The 18,857-nt window shown below is 42.7% G+C and overlaps 2 protein-coding genes across 2 annotated transcripts in view; one reads left to right on the top strand and one right to left on the bottom strand.

Annotated features, from left to right (window-relative positions):
- Window positions 1-18,857, top strand: part of LOC131407635 (deleted in malignant brain tumors 1 protein-like) — a 171,392-nt gene that overhangs the window by 125,984 nt on the left and 26,551 nt on the right.
- Window positions 6,150-7,849, bottom strand: C6H10orf120 (chromosome 6 C10orf120 homolog). Its single transcript, XM_058544191.1, has 3 exons — window positions 7,650-7,849; window positions 7,375-7,450; window positions 6,150-6,866 (listed from the first exon to the last, which is right to left on the bottom strand). Exons 1-3 carry the CDS (start codon window positions 7,847-7,849, stop codon window positions 6,150-6,152), a joined length of 993 nt encoding a protein of 330 aa, XP_058400174.1.

Here is an 18,857-nt window from a genome sequence, read left to right on the forward strand (position 1 = left end):
TTTTTGGTCATATTACATAATTTCAAATAGCAGAGTTTAAATTTGGGGCAGGCATTGGTATCACTTTGGAAACACACAGGTAGGATTTGTCTTTGAAATGTATTGAGTGAGGAATAGAAATCTCTCCTGTTATGCTGCAAATGTTCATGACCATCTGTATTGTCCATTCTCCAAAAAACCAATAGTTATGCTTTGCCACTGATAATAGTTGGCCTACAATAATGCTTACCAGCCTGCTATGTATAAAATGGAAGTATTTACGCAGATGAGAAGCAGTTAAAATGCCCTTTGCTTTGAGTGCAAAGTTGACTCCAAATGCTCTCATTGATGTTTGAGGCAGGATCTAACCTTTTCAGTCACCACTCCCAGGCTGGCACCCTTCTCCAACTGTTCTTTGACTCATGTTGATGTCTTCAAGGGCTCCTGGGGCTCCTGTCTACTGGGACACATCTGTGGCGCCTCTGGAAAGATGGCTTCTTCCAATAGAAAGAAAATTCTGCATTTTCATGACCCAATCCACAGTCAATCTGATTCAATCCTTCTTAGCATGCTGCTCCAAGAAACAATAATGACACAGGCGAGAAGCACAACCAGTATTTATTTCTATATATCTATATAGAACCAATATATTTCTATATCTATTTGTCTATTCTCTATACACCCCCCCTTCCAGGGTGATTGAATGCTGAGAAATATAATTTGCTATTATCTTGCTAAATACCCTTTTGGTTGCAAGTAACAGATATAAACTTTAGGTAGTTTGAGCAAAAAAATGAGGACTGTACTAAAGGATCCAAGAGTGGCTCGTGGATCTGAAGGGCAATGGGAACAGGAACTCAATTTGGGAAGCTGCCCTCCCTTTCCCCTTTTCATTCTATCTCATCTGATGCATATGCTTCACTTTATCCTCCCCCTAGACTGGTAGTCTCCTCTTCTCTGTGCACACTGTAGAAGATGGCTGCCTTATAGCTCCCAAATTTATCCATTTATAGTTCAAAAAGACAACAAAGACTTGTCTGTACCTCTGATTTCTACCTTGAAATTTCCAGGGAGAGAATCTGATTGGTCCAGTTTAGGTCAAGCATCCACCACTGGTTGGATTGGTTATCACCAGCAGGGCAGGTTCACAGAGTATAAACAGTGGAGGGGGCCCATTCATGCAGTGTTGGGCTCAGTTCTTGGAGAAGGAGGTGGGTGGGAGTCCAGGAGGGCAGTCATTCCAAAAAGCATCTACAGTGTCACCTATCATGTCTGAGTGGCCAGTTTTGTTTACCATCTTGCTCTCTAACTTGAGTTTCTGTCTTACCTTTACTGAATACTTTAGATATCCAGCAGGAGGCAGGTGGTTAAAGAAAAGGAATAAGAGAAAGTAATGATAAACTGAAAATGACCAGTGGAGAAACTGAATCCAGCAGGGAAACAAGGAAACTGGCTTAGCACATCAGATATTCTGCCTTTTGGGGGCACTTGACAAAACCATTGTAACCATCTGTTGCTGTTTCCTCCCAAATTGGGATGGGGGAAGCTTAGCAAGGACGATTCGTTCCACCTTGTCAGTGAAGCCAATATATTAAGCATTTGGTGACCTTTGTCTCTGGGGAGGTGACATTTAAGTTGAGAGAAGGAACCAGCCAAATGGGGAAAGAGCACCCCTGCCAGTGCAAAGGAGCTGCAGCAGGGGCAAGCCAGGCTTGTTCAGGGGACCGACAGAAGTCCGGGGAGGCTGGAGTGAGTGAGTGAGGGGCAGGGATCGGAGGTGGGGACAGAGAGGGGGCCAGAGCCCGGACCAGGTGAGGTTTTGTAGGCCAATGCTTATCTTTAAAGAAATGCTGATCTGGGGTGATGCATACATCCCTATCTTTAGGGGCATCATTCTTGGCTTTGGGACATTGTAAATATTTAAAGAAGATGTACAATACATGCTCGATAGGCCACGTCAGTCCTTTTTGGAAAAACAAGTTCAGGCCAAATTAGTTTTAAACTAAATGGCTTCCTCATACCTTAATATGTCTTACTGCTTTTCATTTATTCATCACTTCCGAGCTCTACACCTGATGCAAAACACAGCCTTGTCCTCAATTCACAAACACTAGCCACCCCAACCTCCACCCCGACTCAACCTTATTCATGCAAGGCACTCTGAGTAATGGGAGTCTCAGGGAGGAGTTGTTGGAGCTCTGCATAGCGAACAACTTAGAATAACTCATTAGGTATTCCTGGTCTCAACAGCCCACAACCTCTTTGCCACTTGGGGTTTGACACAGCCCTCACCCCGTGCAGTGCCCAGCCTCGTTCCGTCTCACTCGCTCCTCCACCCTCCCCCTCCCTTCTTCCTCTCCTTTTCAGGAGAAAAATGAAAATTCCTCTCATTTCCTAACCATTCTTTTGTTGTTAGGAAGCTCCTCAAGTACCCCCTCCAGCTCAAAATGGATTATTACGTATTTTTCTCCAAGGAAGACAATTTACCCTAAGATAAATCCCAGTGCCAGCTCTTAAGGAATATAAATTTCACCTCATTACAATGATGTAATTCTTTTTGTTTTGTGTGTGTGTGTGTGAGGAAGATCAGCCCTGAGCTAACATCCATGCTAATCCTCCTCTTTTTTTTTTGCTGAGGAAGACCGGCTCTGAGCTAATATCTATTGCCAATCCTCCTCCTTTTTTCCCCAAAGCCCCAGTAGATAGTTGTATGTCGTAGTTGCACATCCTTCCAGTTGCTGTATGTGGGAGGCGGCCTCAGCATGGCCAGAGAAGCGGTGCGTCAGTGCGCGCCCGGGATCCGGACCCCCGGCCGCCAGTAGCGGAGCGCGCGCACTTAACCGCTAAGCCACGGGGTCAGCCTGATGATGTAATTCTTTATTGAGTACATATGGTGTGCTAAGCACTAGGGATACCAGAATGATTAAGTTGGGTGGAGGCACTGGTGTCACACAAATGGCTCATCACCCAGTGGGTTACACAACAGCAGGAGGCGTATAGTGTTTCCTCAGGAAATGGAGCTGAAAGTCTGGCCATGTCCAGAGTGCTAGTCAGTTGTTTATCCCAGAACCCTCCAGCTTATTTGGTCGCCTTCTTCAGATACCATCTTTGTAGATGAGCCCTCTCTGCCTCCACAGGGCTCTTGTGAGTCTCGGGCAAGACCAGATTAAAACCTGTACAGGCTCTAAGAATGGAAAAGATGATGGGATCTGTTTCCATAAGTAATTCGAAATAAAACTGATGCCAAACCATAAGTGTAAGGAACTCCAGAGAGGTTCTGACTTTTCCCAATAATGACTACTTTAAGCTTATTTGAAAATTAACTATCAGATTCTCTTCCTCTGAAGTATCTATCTCTGTCTATCTGTCTATCTATCAATCTATCAATCAATCTATCTATCTATCTATCTATCTATCTACCTATCTATCTACCTACCTATCTATTTAATCTCTTTTTGCCTCTGTCTATTGGATAATACAATACTTGACTTTTGAGGAAAAATTTAATCTATCATTTGTTCCTCAGGGCTGCTCTATTAACCAGAGTTCTCAAGAAATAAGAGATTGTTAGAAATTTCAGACTAAGTGACTCCTTATCAGAAGTCTCTTTTGTTTCTGGTGGTGATGCCCAAAGCCTTTCCAAATTCCATGGTAGCATAATCTGCTGAGCATAAGATTCTCGCCAGGCCCTGGAGTCACTTATCTCTTTATCAAATATTATCATCTGGGTGTGTTTATGGAACTCCAGATAATTAGGATGAATATGAACCCAATCCAGGGATTTTTCTGAAACCATACAAAATTCAAATCTGGATCTAAGTTTATTTTCACATATACTTCCTAAACGATGGCACACACACACATATACCTGATTAACTATGGATTATTTCTGGATGGCTTCAGGTAATTAATGTTTATAGTAATTAAAATTGCACTACCAACAAGGTCGTTCCTGATAACAGCTAGTGGTGCAGTATCTTGCATTCTGATAGAGTTAACACCTTCTCCTTCCCAGGGGTCTGATTTAGCCTCAGAGGAGACTACTTGACTCAGTGAAAACATCTCCAAACCAGCACCACCTGACCTTCTTGTAACACAATACTTAGGTTGTGACTGTCCCCCCTAAGCAGATGGTAAGGAGAGGGTAAGTATTTAGTTAACTACCAACGCCATTGCAAACAGCTAATTAAATGAGTCAGAGAACCGGGCCTTGGTGGTCCTCCAGATTGATGCACTCCCTTGACTGATGAGGAAGTTGAATCACAGCCTAATGGCTTACCCACACCACAGGGCTGGGTGGTGGTGGAGGTGTTAGAAGAGCACTGATCTCCTCACTCCTCATTCAAAGAACTTTCTACCACGTTGTATCGCTGATCTTAAGCAACTTTTAGGATCCAGCTGAATAGTTTTTAAATTTTTTCAAGCTAGTTTGAGTTTTCATGTGCTGCTTTGATATTCACAATTTTATGTACATTCCGGAAGTTATATCAACAGTGGAAATAATATCTGCCTTCTGTCCGATTTCCAACTTTGCCTCAGTTAAAAATTGGCACATTTCTTTGGTTTATACCAATTCTTCCATCGATGACTTTGGAATGATGCTGCATTTCCTTGAATTGCTGTCTTGGCAATAGCAGCTACAGATACAATACTTCAAGTAATACTTTTCTCTTAACTTTTAGCTGTGGCCAATGGGGTCATCTAGAAAAATGAGAGAGGGTGGAGCCTCCCGCTAATGAGCTTCCTTCTGCTTGGAGGGGAGCTGTTGTTCTGAAAGAGCCAATTGTGAGAATCCCACTGAAAGGAGCGATCTAGAAAGAAAGTTGGCCTTGTCCCAGGCAGCTGTGGGCCCTGTGGACAAGTTCAGTGTCTTTCCAGTTGTGTGCAGAATTGCTGAGGACAAAGTGTGATTAACTAAGGGATACTTCTGTGCTTCAGATGCAGACAAGAAATGAATGCTCATGCTATTCAAATGCTGAATGTGCTGTCCCAGTTGTTATCTCCTAGATCTGCCACCTCGGGGCATAGGCAGGGCCTTAATGGGGGTAGCAATAGCTGACTTCGGAGATCTTGGACCCTCCTCGTGACATGCCCAAAGGAATTGTGCATGCTACAGCCTTGTGTGTCCTGTGCCTGCACTTGACTTGATGGGAAAGGTGCAGGTCACCTGACTGCATTGAAGAGGAGGGCAGCAAAGAGATAAAGCCAGGAATGGGCCAGCTGCATGCCTTCCAAGGTAGAAGCTGCATGCCTAGGCAAGAAGTGGAGAGGATAAAACAGACCTCTAATATTTAGGCCTAGGCAGCCTCCTCCTTGAGTAGTGTTCTTTTCCCCTTCTGGGCTACAGGCTGGTCCCAGCTCCAGGAACTCTGTAGTAGATTGATAGCAATCACAGCCCCAACCGTACCTGCCTTCCTGTGTTCATGCCTTTGCAGTATGACTTTGCAACTCCCCCCATCGTGAGATGAAGTCCATTTACCCACCCTTGCATCTGGACAGGCCTTGTATCTTGCTTTGGCCAACAGTGATGTGACAAAGTAATGATGTGCTCGTTCTAAGTCTTGGCTTCAAAAGACCTTGCAAACTTCCACTTACCCTCCTGAATCCTACGATGGACCTGTGACCAAGCCTGGGCTGGCCTGCTGGAGGAAGGAAACACGAGGCCCAGTCACTCCCATTGGCCCAGCTGATAGTTGTCATCTCCAGAAGGAGAGTCACCTAACTGACCTGTAGTGGACTGCAGACAGATAAGGAACCCAGTGAGACCAGGAAAACTGCCCAGCTGAGCCCAGCGTGAATTGCTGTCCCCTAGAATTATAAGCTAAATTGATGATTTTTGTTTTAAGCCGCTAAATTTTGGGGTGATTTGTTTCACAGAAATAGATAACTGATACACACCCCATGGGGATAGGTGAAAGGAGGAACTTGCATCCTGGAAAGGCCTGGGCTGTTGGTGAGGGTGGGAGCTGAGAGAAAAGAGTTGCTTGAAACCAGGAGGCCTCAGTAGCTAAGTCTTACCTTGAGGACCTCCTGGAGATGGGGTCCCAAAAGAAGACAGAGAAGGAAGGCACCTGGGGTAGAGCTGCAGGAGTAACAAGGACCAGGACACTCAGTTACCATGGGGAATAAATAAAACTTTAATAATGGTGACAAGCAGCTTTGTGCGTGTACTATTTCCAGACTTCTTCCAGGTGGTTGGCCTTCGTGGCACCACTGGAGTGGACTCCCCGTGATATAAAATCCTGATTCATTAGCATTAGGTCTCCAGGGAATTCAGCTAAGTGGAAAAGATTTCGGTTCGTTAAGCCAGTGATGGACCGTTCCGCTTTCTTTGTGGAGAGGAATGGTTTCCGATCATTTGGGTGATATGTCAGACATTTCTTTGGTTCTTCTGACTTGAAAATTACGTTCATTTTTATTTCTTGTCTTTTTGTGCTTTTGTTCTCTGCCTTGTCTCTCTCCTCTGGCTTGACATCATCCCAGCAATCAGCGTCAGCGTCGTCCTCGTCTATTCCGGCCTCGTCTTTTGCCATTGGGCCCAGGCCCCCTCCAGACAGAAATGAAGAGCTCCTAAACCTTTCAATGTAGGGTAAAAGCTGCTTATTTCTCAGGGCTCGAGCAAACTGCATCCGTTCTATGTGCTTGCTGATGTTTAGCCTCTCTCGTTGTGGCATTTTGAACTCCTCTGGGGGCACAATCACCTTTGCCGTCCATATTTTTTCTAGGGGCCCACAAGTGGTACAAGGAGGATAATGTTGTTTTTTATATTCCATCGCCTGTTTGTAGTCTGAAGATACCAACTGTAGTTCCTTGAGCATTTTCCGTTCTTCCTCTTGCTTGTAAGTCAGAAATCTTCTTGCTGCTACAGTGTGAATACCACCTAGACGCTTACAAGGGAAAGGATTGTTAAAATTTCAAGGGCACAGGAGCAGAGGACACCCACAGAAAGGATTACCTAGTGGCACTTTATCTCTCCACTGCTGAGTGTGTAGGGGGAAAGAGGCCAGATCTTTAGGGTCAGACAAGCCTGGGTTCAAATCCTGACCCTCCTTCTTACGTACTACGCATTTGAAAGAATTTTATTGACCTTACAGGGCCAATATGAGGCCTCCATATGACAACATATCTGAAAGCAACCAGTGCAAGGCAAGGGCTCAAGAAACGGCGGGTCCCATCATTTGTTATCACTCATAGTTATATTTCTAACTGGGACTTTGAAATAAGAGAGCATTTTGCAATGCAGGTGTGGAAGCTGCTAGCAGACTCAGCCAACTCGAGTCCACTGTTTGGGACTCTTACATCTCTATTGCCGGTAGTTTTTGAACCTCTGGCTCCCCCTAGCCTAACTGCTTGGATTCAGCAGGCCATCCCATGTATAAACTTCAGGGCACTTACTAGAATCTCTTTTTCCAAGGGGGAGTATTTCCCGAGGGCAATGCGTGGGTCAGATTTGTAGAAATTTGTCCATATCCTGGAAGGCAGAGAGGCAGGTGTATTAGAATTCCAGCAAGAATCTTCCTAGTTATCCTTTTTGGAGTGGGAAACCTCACAAAAGGTGATTATACTTTAGTCAGGCTAGGGCCACTGTGACGAGTGTTTCTGTAGCCACGGAGTGGGCTCGGTCGGAGATGGATGGGAAGGAATAGACTGGAAGCACAGGTTACACTCACCCCAACGGTGAAGCAGAACATAGATCCCCTTGGAAGCACAAGAAGTCTTTATCCTGAAAGGAATCGCTGGTGTAGAATGTTCTGACTGGTGTTCCATTCTTATTTGGCTTCCCCTCTGCAGTCTTCCTTTCTTGGGCTCTTGAATCTTTAGCCCTCTCTCTGCCAATCTTCTGACATCTGTTCTCCCATTCTCTGATCATACTCCGGCAATAGGCCAGGATGGGAGCTGTCAATACCTGGAGTTTCTTTCTAAGACAGTTTAGTGGGAACCCAAGGGACAGTCATAGGTTTTTCTTGCATCATAACTGGCCTACATGGGAACTATTGTGAGGTCTGAGTAAAGGCATCAAAGGATCCCTAGGGTGAAGTGGACACACACTACCATGCTCTTGGCATGCTGGAGTCCAGAGGGATAGAGCAGGCAGACAGTGTGGCTGGGAGACAATCTGACCACATCACTGCCACTTACAAGCCCACAGAGACTGCTCAGTTTTTTGGGGGATGAAGACTCAGTCAACTAAAATCTCTCTCTCATGTTTGCTCACCTCTCCAACCTTAATTCCTCATGCTCCATCGATGCACTCTGTCCATGGTCCTTGGAATCAGCTTCTAGGCAGCTGTTTATGGGCCCTTTATCTCGAATACCTCTCTCCTCGTGGCAACTTGCTTGTCTTTCAGGGCCTAGCTCATGTGTTGCCTCCTCTGAAGATTTCTTTGCAGAATAAATCATCCCTTTGTCCGTGTTCTTATAGTACTTCTTGTATGATGCTACAGTGTCTTGTCACATATTGACTTGGCTGTTCAATAAGTTTGTCTCTCCCTCTACTCAAAAGCAGGTACCAACAGCATCTTATTTTTTGCTTTGTGGTTGTTTAGCACGGGGCCTGGTGTAGAGCAGATGCTCAGATTGCTGACTCAATAAACAATCATCCTGGGTTCCTGGCCAAAGGTGGGATCAAGAATGTTGCTGGTGGGAATGTATATTGGCACAACTCCTATAGAAAGTAATGTGGCTTTATATCAAAAAATTTATGTCAAAAATTACAAATGCATTTACCCTTCAATCCAGCAATTACGTGTATAAAATAAAATATGCAGCAGGTTAGTCAACACAGCTTTGTTTGGGATGACAAACCTAGTGGCAAATTCAAATGTCTGTTAATGGGGATTGGTTAGAAGTTATGGTTAACTATGTAATGGAATACTGTATAGGAGTAATAGAACTATAAGACTAATAAAGATCAAGGAAAGAAGATCTTTATTTACATGGAAATATCTCTGAGAAATATTGTTAAATGCAAAAAGCAAGGTGCAAAAGTATATAAATTGTAGACTACCTTTTTTTGTTGGAAAGTAAAAAAATAAGCATGTGTATTTGTATTTGCATAAAGAAACTATAGAATAATACACACAAAAAACCTAATAAAATGGTTACCTTAGGTGAGTACCTGGCCAATGAGGAACAGGTGGGAATGAGCTTTTTCATTGTATAGATTATTTTGTCTTGAATTTAAAACCATATGAATGTATTACCTCTTGAAAAAATAACTAAAGAAGTAAAGAAGCAGCTCGTGGAAGAGGATTGCTATGTTGTCTCTGACAAGTAAGTACTGGTCCTAAAGCTTTCCTTTGCCTCCACCAGGAAATCCAAAGGGAGAATGTTTAGAATTTGGTCCAGTGCTCATACCCATGTCAGCCATCTAAAATACAAGGGTGCTCCTCCCATTCATACAGGCAAGTTCAGTTACCTGGAACAGCTGTGAACCTGGAAATCAGCAATTAGCACCTCTGAGTGGTAAAGAAAATGCCTCCTACACTGCATTCATTGACTCACCCATTTGTTCTACACTAGCTGCTAATTAAGAGTGACCTTGCACAAGCCACACACCACCTGATATATTGTGTGCACTCAACAAATATTTGTGGGACAACCAACGAATAATATATAATGGAATATTATGTATATATCAAAAATCAAGTCTGACAAATTTCCAATAATAGGCTTATGATGCAATATGATGAAAAAAAGACAGAATACAAACCTTATATAGAGTATAAGCTGGATGCTGTAAATACACAAATATGCAAGTGGAAAAAAAGACTAAAAGGAAATACACAGAAACATCAGCAGTGGTTACTTTGGGATGTGGGCTGATGGGGGATATACTAGGGCTGGTCTTGGACCAGCAGCCCGGCCACCTCCAGATATTTAGAGGGAGAAGCTATGGCCCAGTCCCAACAGGTACAGGCAGCAAAGGATGCCGCAGTCAGGACTTGGCTCCTCCAGACATCAGAGAAAAGAAGAGTGAGAAAGGGCAACTGCCACTCTGCCTGGGACGGATGTCACCATGGCAATGGGTCTCGACACTATGGGGAAATCGATTCCTCACACTGGGTGTTCCACAAACTTCTGATTTTAGCTCACTTCTTTCTCTCATTTCCATTCCCAAGCTTTTTGTTTTTATTTGTTTTTAAAGATATTTCTCCCCAATCATTTTAACATTAGGTTTTATTCTTGCCCTCACTTTTATTCATAGTCATCTACCTCATGTGCTGGTTTATTTTCAACTTTTTCTCCTTAGCTCCCTGTCATTTTAATCCTTTATCTTTTACTTTCATATTTATTTTATTTCTTTGCCCAGTAGCCTTCGCCTCATCTATTCATATTAATATTTCAAAAACTTTTACCTACCACATTAGTCAGGGTTCTCCAGAGAAACAGAACCAATGGGATGTGTACACATGTGTATATATACATACTTTTTAATTGTTAATTTTAATTGAGATTGATTTTAAGGAATTGGCTTACATGATTATGGAGGCGGGAAGGTCCAAATTCTGCAGGGTGGGCCGGCAGGCTGGAGACCCAGGAAGAGCTGATGTTGCAGTTCAAGTCTGCTGGCAGAACTTCCTCTTGCTTGGGGGATGTCAGTCTTTGTTCTCTCTAGGCCTTTAACTGATTGGATGAGGCCCACCCACATTATGGAGGACAATCTGCTTTACTCAAAGTCCACTGCTTTAAATGTTAATCTCATCCAAAAACACCCTCACAGAAACATCCAGAAAATGGATCAGACCAAAAAACAACTGGGCACCAAGGCCCAGCCATGTTGACACGTAAAATTAACCACCAAAGCTCCTTATAATTGTTAGGTTTTTAATGATTTGTTTAAATGGGTTTTTTATATCAGGTTTTTAGTTGACATACATAGTTTTACCCATTTTTGAACTTTGTATTAATAGATTCATGTAGCGTGTATTGTTTTGTGTCTGTTTTTTCCCTCAACATTATGCTTTTCAGACTCTCTTATTGATATGCTTGACTTAAGTTCAGTCATTTTCATCGTTGTTTAGTATGATTGTGTTATGATTTATTAATCAGTCTTCTGTTGCTTATATTTGCGTTGTTTCTGATTTGGGGAGCACTCTTGTACATGTCTCCTGGGGTTATGTGCATGCTTTTCTGTTGGGTGCATACTTAGGAGTGGGATTGATGAGTCCTAGGGCATGTGTAGCTTCAATTTCCTAGAAAATTCTTAGCTCTATTCCAAAGTGTCTCTACCAATTCACAATCCCACCAGTAATGTATGAGAAGTCTCTCTTGCCAACATTGGTGGGTATTTTGTGATTTCTCATTGTGGCTTTAATTTACATTTTTCTGGTAACAAATGAGGTGGAACAATTTTTCTATTGGCCATTGAGATTACCCTTTTCAAAATGTCTATTCAAGTCTTTTGTCCACTCTTTAATATAAGTTTTTGTTTTCTTTGATATGTAGAACTTCTTTATATATTCTTCATATAAGCCCTTCGCCAGTTAAATATGTTGCAAATATCTGCTATTCTTGACTTTCTTCTCTCCTTTCTTAAAGTTGTCTTTTTTGTGAGTTGCACTCCAATTTATCAGTCTTTCCTTTGATAGTTAGTGCTTTCCATTTATTGTTTAAGAAATCATTTCCTACCCCAAGGAGGAATGACACTCTCCTATGTTATATTACATATAGATTTATAATAATATTCTCCTATATTATTCTCTAAAACCTTTGGTTATTTTTTTTTTCTTTTGAACCTTCTTAATGTCCCACCCTCATTTTAATAACTTTAATGTTTAATTATTTTCCACCTCTTTTTCTTTAAGTACATTTTCCAAATTATTTTTATAATGGCTATCAAGAAGTGTGTGTATGCGTATGTGTGTGCGTCTGTGTGCACACTCACACGCATATGTGCCAAAGTCATACACAAAAAGTCAGGGACTCTCCTCCCCTCTCACCACATCTGTCCATGCAGTCACCTCCTGGGTTCTGCTCCCTCTGGTGGATCTTGCAGCCCATTGAAAGATGGCTCTCCAACGACCCACATGCCTTCTCACCTCTCCAGGGCTAAGATTCTCTATGTAGATAGCCCATTTGGTTTATGGGAATGATGCTCCTTTCTAATATTGCATAATATCCAGACTTTGTATGAGAATCTGTGTGCTTTAAAATCACAGTTCCCTCTACAAAACCATTGGCTCAAGGTGGACCAGCCTCCTGGAAAGTTCTTCTAGGCCAGTGCTTCTCCAACGTTAATGTGCATGTAAATCTCTTGGGTATCTTGTTAAATTGCAGAGTCTTATGTGGTAGATCTGGGATGAGACCTAAAAATCTGCATCTCTAACTAATTCCCAGGTGATGCCAATGCTGCTAGTCCAAGAGAAACAAAGTTGCAACTCAGTGTGTGGGACTACTCAATATAAGGTGCTACTCAAAGTGTGGTCAATCATATATCCACGGCATAGTTAGAATCTCTCTGCTCCCACCACTTTGAAATGGGTTCACCAGAAGAGGGCATGAGAGCAACTTCAGGGTGGTGAAAATGTTCTCTATTTGGATTAGGGTGCTGCTTACATGGGCATATAAATTGTCAAAACTCATCATATTGTATACTTAAGATCTGAACATTAAAATATACGTAAATTATAATTCAATTTAAAAAATAGGATCAGAAAGAAATGTACTTAATAACAATAATTGGTACAAGAGAACTCAAGCTTCAATTGAGAAAAAAAAGTTCAATGTGGGTGAACAATATGGTTGACTGCCAACAATGCTAATGTGATATTAGGTTGGAGGGCTGGAAAAAGAAAAACATAAAAAACAAAAATCACCTCCTCAGAAAGGTGGTCTCTGGCCACTGTTTGTCATGTGGTCCCGTCTCCAGTCATTCTTCATCAATCCCATGTATTTCCTTCAAGCACTTCTAGCAGAAATTCTCAACATGGGCTGCATAGTACCCATTTGGGGAATGTTATAAAATGCTGATGCCAGGGTCCCAACCCTAGAGATTCTGCTGTGATCTATCTGAGGCGTGGCCTGGGCTTTCGAATGTTTGGATGTCCTCCAGGTGGCCCTACCATGCAGCTGGGTTAAGAATCACTGCCTTATAGCGATCTGTAGTTATTTTGTTTATTATTGTCTCACTCCTCCCTTTGGAATATAAGCTCCAAGAGCCCAGGAACTACCTTTATCTTGTTTATTGCTATTTTCTCAGCCCCTAGCATGGTCCCTGACACATAGAAGGCACTCAATAAATATTCGTGGAATGAAAAAAACCATAAGATGGCACTATGAAGTGAACCAGCAGCTCTGGGCCAGGAGAGGCAAGACTCACCTCTGTTGGCCAGGAAGTAAAGGGAGGGGGCCACAGTTTGAGCAAAAACAATCCTCAGCTTCGGACAGCATGCATCTCTAGGGTCGGTTTCTGCTCTGGTTCCTGGTTGAATTGCTTAGGTGAGGACACACTACTGCGGGTAGGAGGTGGAGGGGTCTCTCTGAAGGGACAAGGCCAGTCCTCAGGCAGCAGAAGGGCACATGGAAGAAAGGCTTTAAACTAACAGGACAAGGAATCATTGCCACTCTCTGGGTCTTACTCTCTTACCTCTAGGTCTTGAAAGGTCTAGCCATTCTTGCAGGTAGCTGTAGTGGTAAGAGAAAGGGGGCCTCTGCCACAGGGAGTAGGCTGGGAGCAAAGTCAAGAACCAAGAGCCAGACCAGGGCCCCAGGGTGGATCACAGCCAGAGATGAGCTGAATCTTTTGGTTCCATGCTCTTTACTGATTGTGTCACCTGAATGGTGAGCCGAGCCTTGACTGTTCCAGTGTGGTCACAGCCATAAGGTTACATTTGGGACAAGAGGAAGGACAGGAGGAGGGAGACTGGATAGTACCTCTGAGGCCAGGACCCTGAGGTCAGCAGCCAGGACCCTGAGGTCAGCAGCCAGGACCCTGGGGTCAGCAGTGGTTAGTAAGACCCCCCTCAAGGAGAAGGTGAGTCCGTTGAAAGAGGGCTTAGCTGAGGTCCATGAGGTCCAGCACTCTTACACCTGGTAAGTGTCTCTCCTGCCAACCTTGAGGAATCTGGGCTTGAGTTGATAGCTCTACAGAGGAAGCGACATTGGCACTGACTCCTTAAGGACAAATCAGGTAGGCAGGAGGGGTGGGCATTCCACAAGGAGAAAACAGCAAAGGGGGAGAGAGCCAGGAGAGCCTGGTATGTTCAGGAAGTGAAAGCAGTTTGGGCTTGCAGGATGAGAGGGCGTGTAGGGATGTGGTGGAGGAAGAAGCCAGAAAAAGAGGCAGGCAAGGATTGGAAGACCCAGGCACGCTGAAGAGTTGGCGCTTTTCCCGTGGGAGAGTGAGACATGCATAACAACTTCCTTCAAAGGAGATGGTATACTCAACAGTTTAATTTTTAAAAACAACTTTATTGAGGTGTACTTTACATACCATAAAATTTACCTGTTTTAGACATGCAATTCAATGATTTTTAATAAATTTGCCAAGTTGTGCAACTGTCTCCACAACTCAGTTTTAGAACATTTCCATCACCCCAAAAAGATCCCTCATGCCCGTTTACAGTTAATCTCCTGGTACTACCAGTCCGCTAGTCTACTTTCTGTCTGTAGATTTGCCTTCAAATGTTTTCATTTTAAAATGAGCCTTTCCTTTCTAGCTTTAAATTACCGTCTCCTCCTTGGCTTTCTGCCATGGCGTGAGTTGGGTGTTTTCTTGTCCCTCTGTCACTGCTGGAGTCACCCCTAGGTCCACGCTTATGAAACCTGCCCTTTGCCCATGAAGCCAGAGTACCTGCCTGAGCTTGTAGCCAAGGTCATGCCTGAGCTCACTGGGCTTAATGGCTTCCTTGAAGCATCAGCTAGAGATCAGCTAAACTTTCCATAGGCTAATACAGAAATGATTTAGCAGTTCCGAGACTCCATCAGATTATTGAGGGAGGGTGTTAACTGTGGTTTCCCTTATCTTTAAATAACAATTTCCTGTATTAGCCTGGCATAAAGATGGCGCCACACAAACTGGACCATAATTCTGCTGGTCCCACGACAACCAGACACTGCAGGAGACGGGATGGGCAGCCTTCTTGTACTTGGAATGTTCCTTCCTGCCTGTCAGTCATTGTGAAATCCAGACACAAATAAAATAAGAGAAAAGACCCTTCTCCCTGGAGCCAAACCACGCCAAGATTGTAGGTGTGTGGTGTTACTCTTCCTCTCATGATGGGGAGGGATGGGAGCGGGGGATGTATGATGCGGAAGGGTGGGATTAGGCAGAGTCCAGACTCCATTTCCCACTGACATCTGATTCAGCTCTGTCCCCTACCTGGGTTGCTACATGCCCCATCTGACGAAGTGAACTACCAAAAACAGAATGTGAGAGGAAAGGAATTGGCCATGTCTGGGAGGTACATCCCATCTAGCTCACCAGATGGAGCGCTTACCAGGTGGTCCATTCCACCCGTGGAGAGTTAAAGAGACAGAGCTGAAGAGGAGTCACTCAATGTCATGTGGTCTGGTGGCAGATCTGGGTCCCAAGAGCAATGTGGAGCCACTAAATACAGAGGCAAAGACCTGGCACATTTAGGGTTGTGATGTAGTGATGAGACGAGATTGGCACTTGACTGATGTGTGGGCAAACTTTTCACTTTTTCTCTTATCTACAGAAGCACCCTATGGGATGGATTAACCATTAAACATTTGTTTTGCAAGTATTGACGTTACTGGCAAAACTTGCCAGTATAGAAGCTTGTTACATGGGGATGAGAGTACGATATTTCAGTCTACTTAAGTGTAGTACTCTAAGGGAGAACGTTTTTCTCTGGTTATGTGTTCTCTAGTACACACACATCTATACATACATTCATGTGTGCATGCATTCATGCCTTGAACTCAACTCTTTGCTGGACGCTGAGACCACAGAGACGGACAAGATAGGGTTGTGGAGGATCTCATGAAGTGGAGTGGGACAGGCAAATAGGACAGTGCTGAACAAAATGCACATTATAGCAAGTGCAAGAAAGGAGTACCCTGGCAATGCTGAGCAGACACCTACCAGCCGGGGCTCAGGGAAACTTCCCACAGGGCAAAACTATGGGTGTTCAGAGATAAGGTGTATGAGAATTTGGGGAAAGAATATATAAGTTTATCCACCTTCCTGGGTCTCTGTGAATTTTTGTCATGGAATAGACTCTGCAAACTGCCACAGGCCTGGAAGTAGTAGAGGTGATGGGTTAAAAGAAGCAGGTTGAAGGCATTTTCAGAGTGGGTGACTTCATATTGGGGAGAGGTCTCCACCTGGCTGTGCAGGCGTACGCAGGGGAGGGCTGAGGACTCACACATGCCTCTTTCTTCTATGGTGGAACAAAGGCATGGATGAGAGCTGCCAACAGGAGGAAGGAAGTCAAATCTGCCATTGTTCCATGGAGGTTTCCTTCATCCTGGAGTCCCAGAGCCCTGCATCTCCTCGGTGGCCTCTCTTGAGCTGCTCCCCTGACATCTGAGCGCAGCACCAGAGGGCCCCAGCTGAAGACGCCAGCTCCGGCCACTCAGCTTCTCTCTGTCCTGTCCCTCCAGGAAAGTCCCGAGGCCAGTGTTCCAGCCCCAGGGGAGACTTCACAGTTGAAAATCCTAGTTCCCAGCCTGCCTTGGAGAGGCAGCAAGTCGTACTTGTGTCTAGGATGTAACTTAAGATCAGAAATCCAGAGACAGAATTTGGGTAGGTCCAGGGCACTTGGAACAAGTTGGGGCCAAATGAAGGAAGACCTCCAAAGGCTGCTCCCTGCTTCTCTGCATTGTCTCTGTTTTAGAATTTGCTGATCCTGCACTACTCTGAAATTTAATTTATTTGAGTAGTGATGTCACCTTTAAAAAAGTGTCATTTTAAATGTAAAAAATGGTGCTAGTCTACAGTATTCGCATTCAAACTTGAAAAGTGCAGATTCTTTGCTACAAAGAGAGACATTTGAGAATTATTCTTGGCTTAAAGTGAGGACGAGTGTCCAGCAGGTCTGGGATATAAGTGGAATAAGACTTCAACTCCTCTTGATGCAAACATTGCTGGCATCTCTTTCTGGCAGGACTCCTGTTCTTTGTCCCTGTGGCTCAAGGTGATGGGTGGACACTCAGATGGCATCTATCAAGGTAACAAAAACGTGACATCTGGATAGAAATGGCAAATGAAACAGGCTTTTAAAAAAGTATACAAACACACATCAGACACAGAATTTATGTGAATTCAGATTTTGACACTCAGTGAAAAGAGATAAAAATAATCATTTAAGTACCGCAACAGATTCTGCCTGGCCCCCACTCCCATTTTACTCCCATTTAAGTCTACAAAGCACTTCAAGTTAATTTTGGATATGGTGGAGATATGGGTCAAGGTGTTTTTGGTTTTGGTTTGGTTTGGTTTTTTGCACTTTAATGTCCAATTGTTTCAATACCAAGTTTTGAAAACACTGTCCCTTTCCCAATGAATTACCTTGGCACTTTAGTCAAAAATCAAATGCCCATATGTGCGTGGGTCCATTGGGGGACTCTATTCTGTTCTATTGATGTACATGTCTAGTTTATGTCTATATCACACTGTCGTGACTATATAGCCTTATATTAAGCCTTGAAATCAGATAGTGTAAGTCCTCCGACTTTGTTCTTTTTCAGAAATGATTTGATTAGTCTAAGTTCTTTGCTTTTCTGTATAAACTTTAGAATGAAATTGTCAATTTTTTCAAAAAGCCCCTAAGATTGCATTGAATCTATAGATAACTTTTGGGAAGAATTGGGATCTTCATAATATTGACTTGTCTAATATGTGAACACGGCATATCTCTCCATTTATTTAGATCTTCTTTAGTTTCTCTCAGCAATATGTTATAGTTTTCAATGTATAGTTCCTATACATGTTTTGTTAAATTTACCATTATGAATTTTATAGGCTGTTTATGCTATTATAGATGGTAATTTTATTTCATTTTCCTATTATTTATTGCTAGTAAATAGATATACAATTGATTTTTAAATTTTCCTTATTTCTTGCAACCTTTCTAAAATCACTTATTAATTCTATGAGATTTTCTTTTTTAGATTTCATAAGATTCCCTACTTACATGATCACATCATCTAAAAATATAGTTTTACTTTTTCATTTCCAATCTGCATGCTTTTTATTTCTTTTTCTTACCTTATTTCACTGGCTAGGACCTCCAATAAAATGTCGAATAGCAGTGGTGAGAGCAGATATACTTGTCTTATTCCTAGTCTTAGGGAAAAGCATTTAGTGTTTTGCCTTTATTAAGTTGAGGTTCCCTTTGTGATAAATAGGTGTTGAATTTTGACAAATGTCTTTTCTGCATCTATTGAGATGATCAAACTTTTTTTCCCTATACTCTGTTAATATGGTGATGATTTATTTTCGAATATTAAACCAACTTGAATTTGTGGAATAATCTGCATTTGGTCATGATGTATTATCCTTTTTATATATTCATTTCAAAATATGTCATCATAGCACTTACTACTCTCTAGATTTTTTGTTTTGTTTTTTTTTTGAGAAACAAATAAATAATAATAAAGTTTTATTTATTGAAAAATAAAATCTTATTATTCTTTTCCTCCTGCTATTAGACTGTAAGTTCCAAGGAGGCAGGAGGTTTTTCTTTCTTGTATAAGGTTGTACTGTTGGCACCTAGACAATATATTGGTGTTGATGAACTATTGAATACTGTAATTTCAGGTGGGTTATTTGCCACCTCAAAAGTGCAAACTATTCTCCATCTACATTTTAATAATTATGAATTAGAAACCAACATATGTCAGTGTTAAATGTTCTTACTTAGGCTGTCATTAAGGTTGAAGTCTTTCTTACTCTGTGGTTAGCATAG

Source organism: Diceros bicornis, chromosome 6, assembly GCF_020826845.1.
Source record: "Diceros bicornis minor isolate mBicDic1 chromosome 6, mDicBic1.mat.cur, whole genome shotgun sequence".
NCBI lineage: Eukaryota > Metazoa > Chordata > Mammalia > Perissodactyla > Rhinocerotidae > Diceros > Diceros bicornis.

What these genes read in the sequence shown, in the direction of transcription:
- C6H10orf120 (XM_058544191.1), bottom strand. Translation starts at nt 7,849, where the DNA reads ATGATCAGAGAATGGGAGAACAGATGTCAGAAGATTGGCAGAGAGAGG. An exon ending in TGTTCTGCTTCACCGTTGGG is followed by an intron (nt 7,451 to 7,649) that starts GTGAGTGTAACC and finishes TCTGCCTTCCAG; the next exon opens with GATATGGACAAATTTCTACA. An exon ending in CCTTGGAAAAAGAGATTCTA is followed by an intron (nt 6,867 to 7,374) that starts GTAAGTGCCCTG and finishes TTCCCTTGTAAG; the next exon opens with CGTCTAGGTGGTATTCACAC.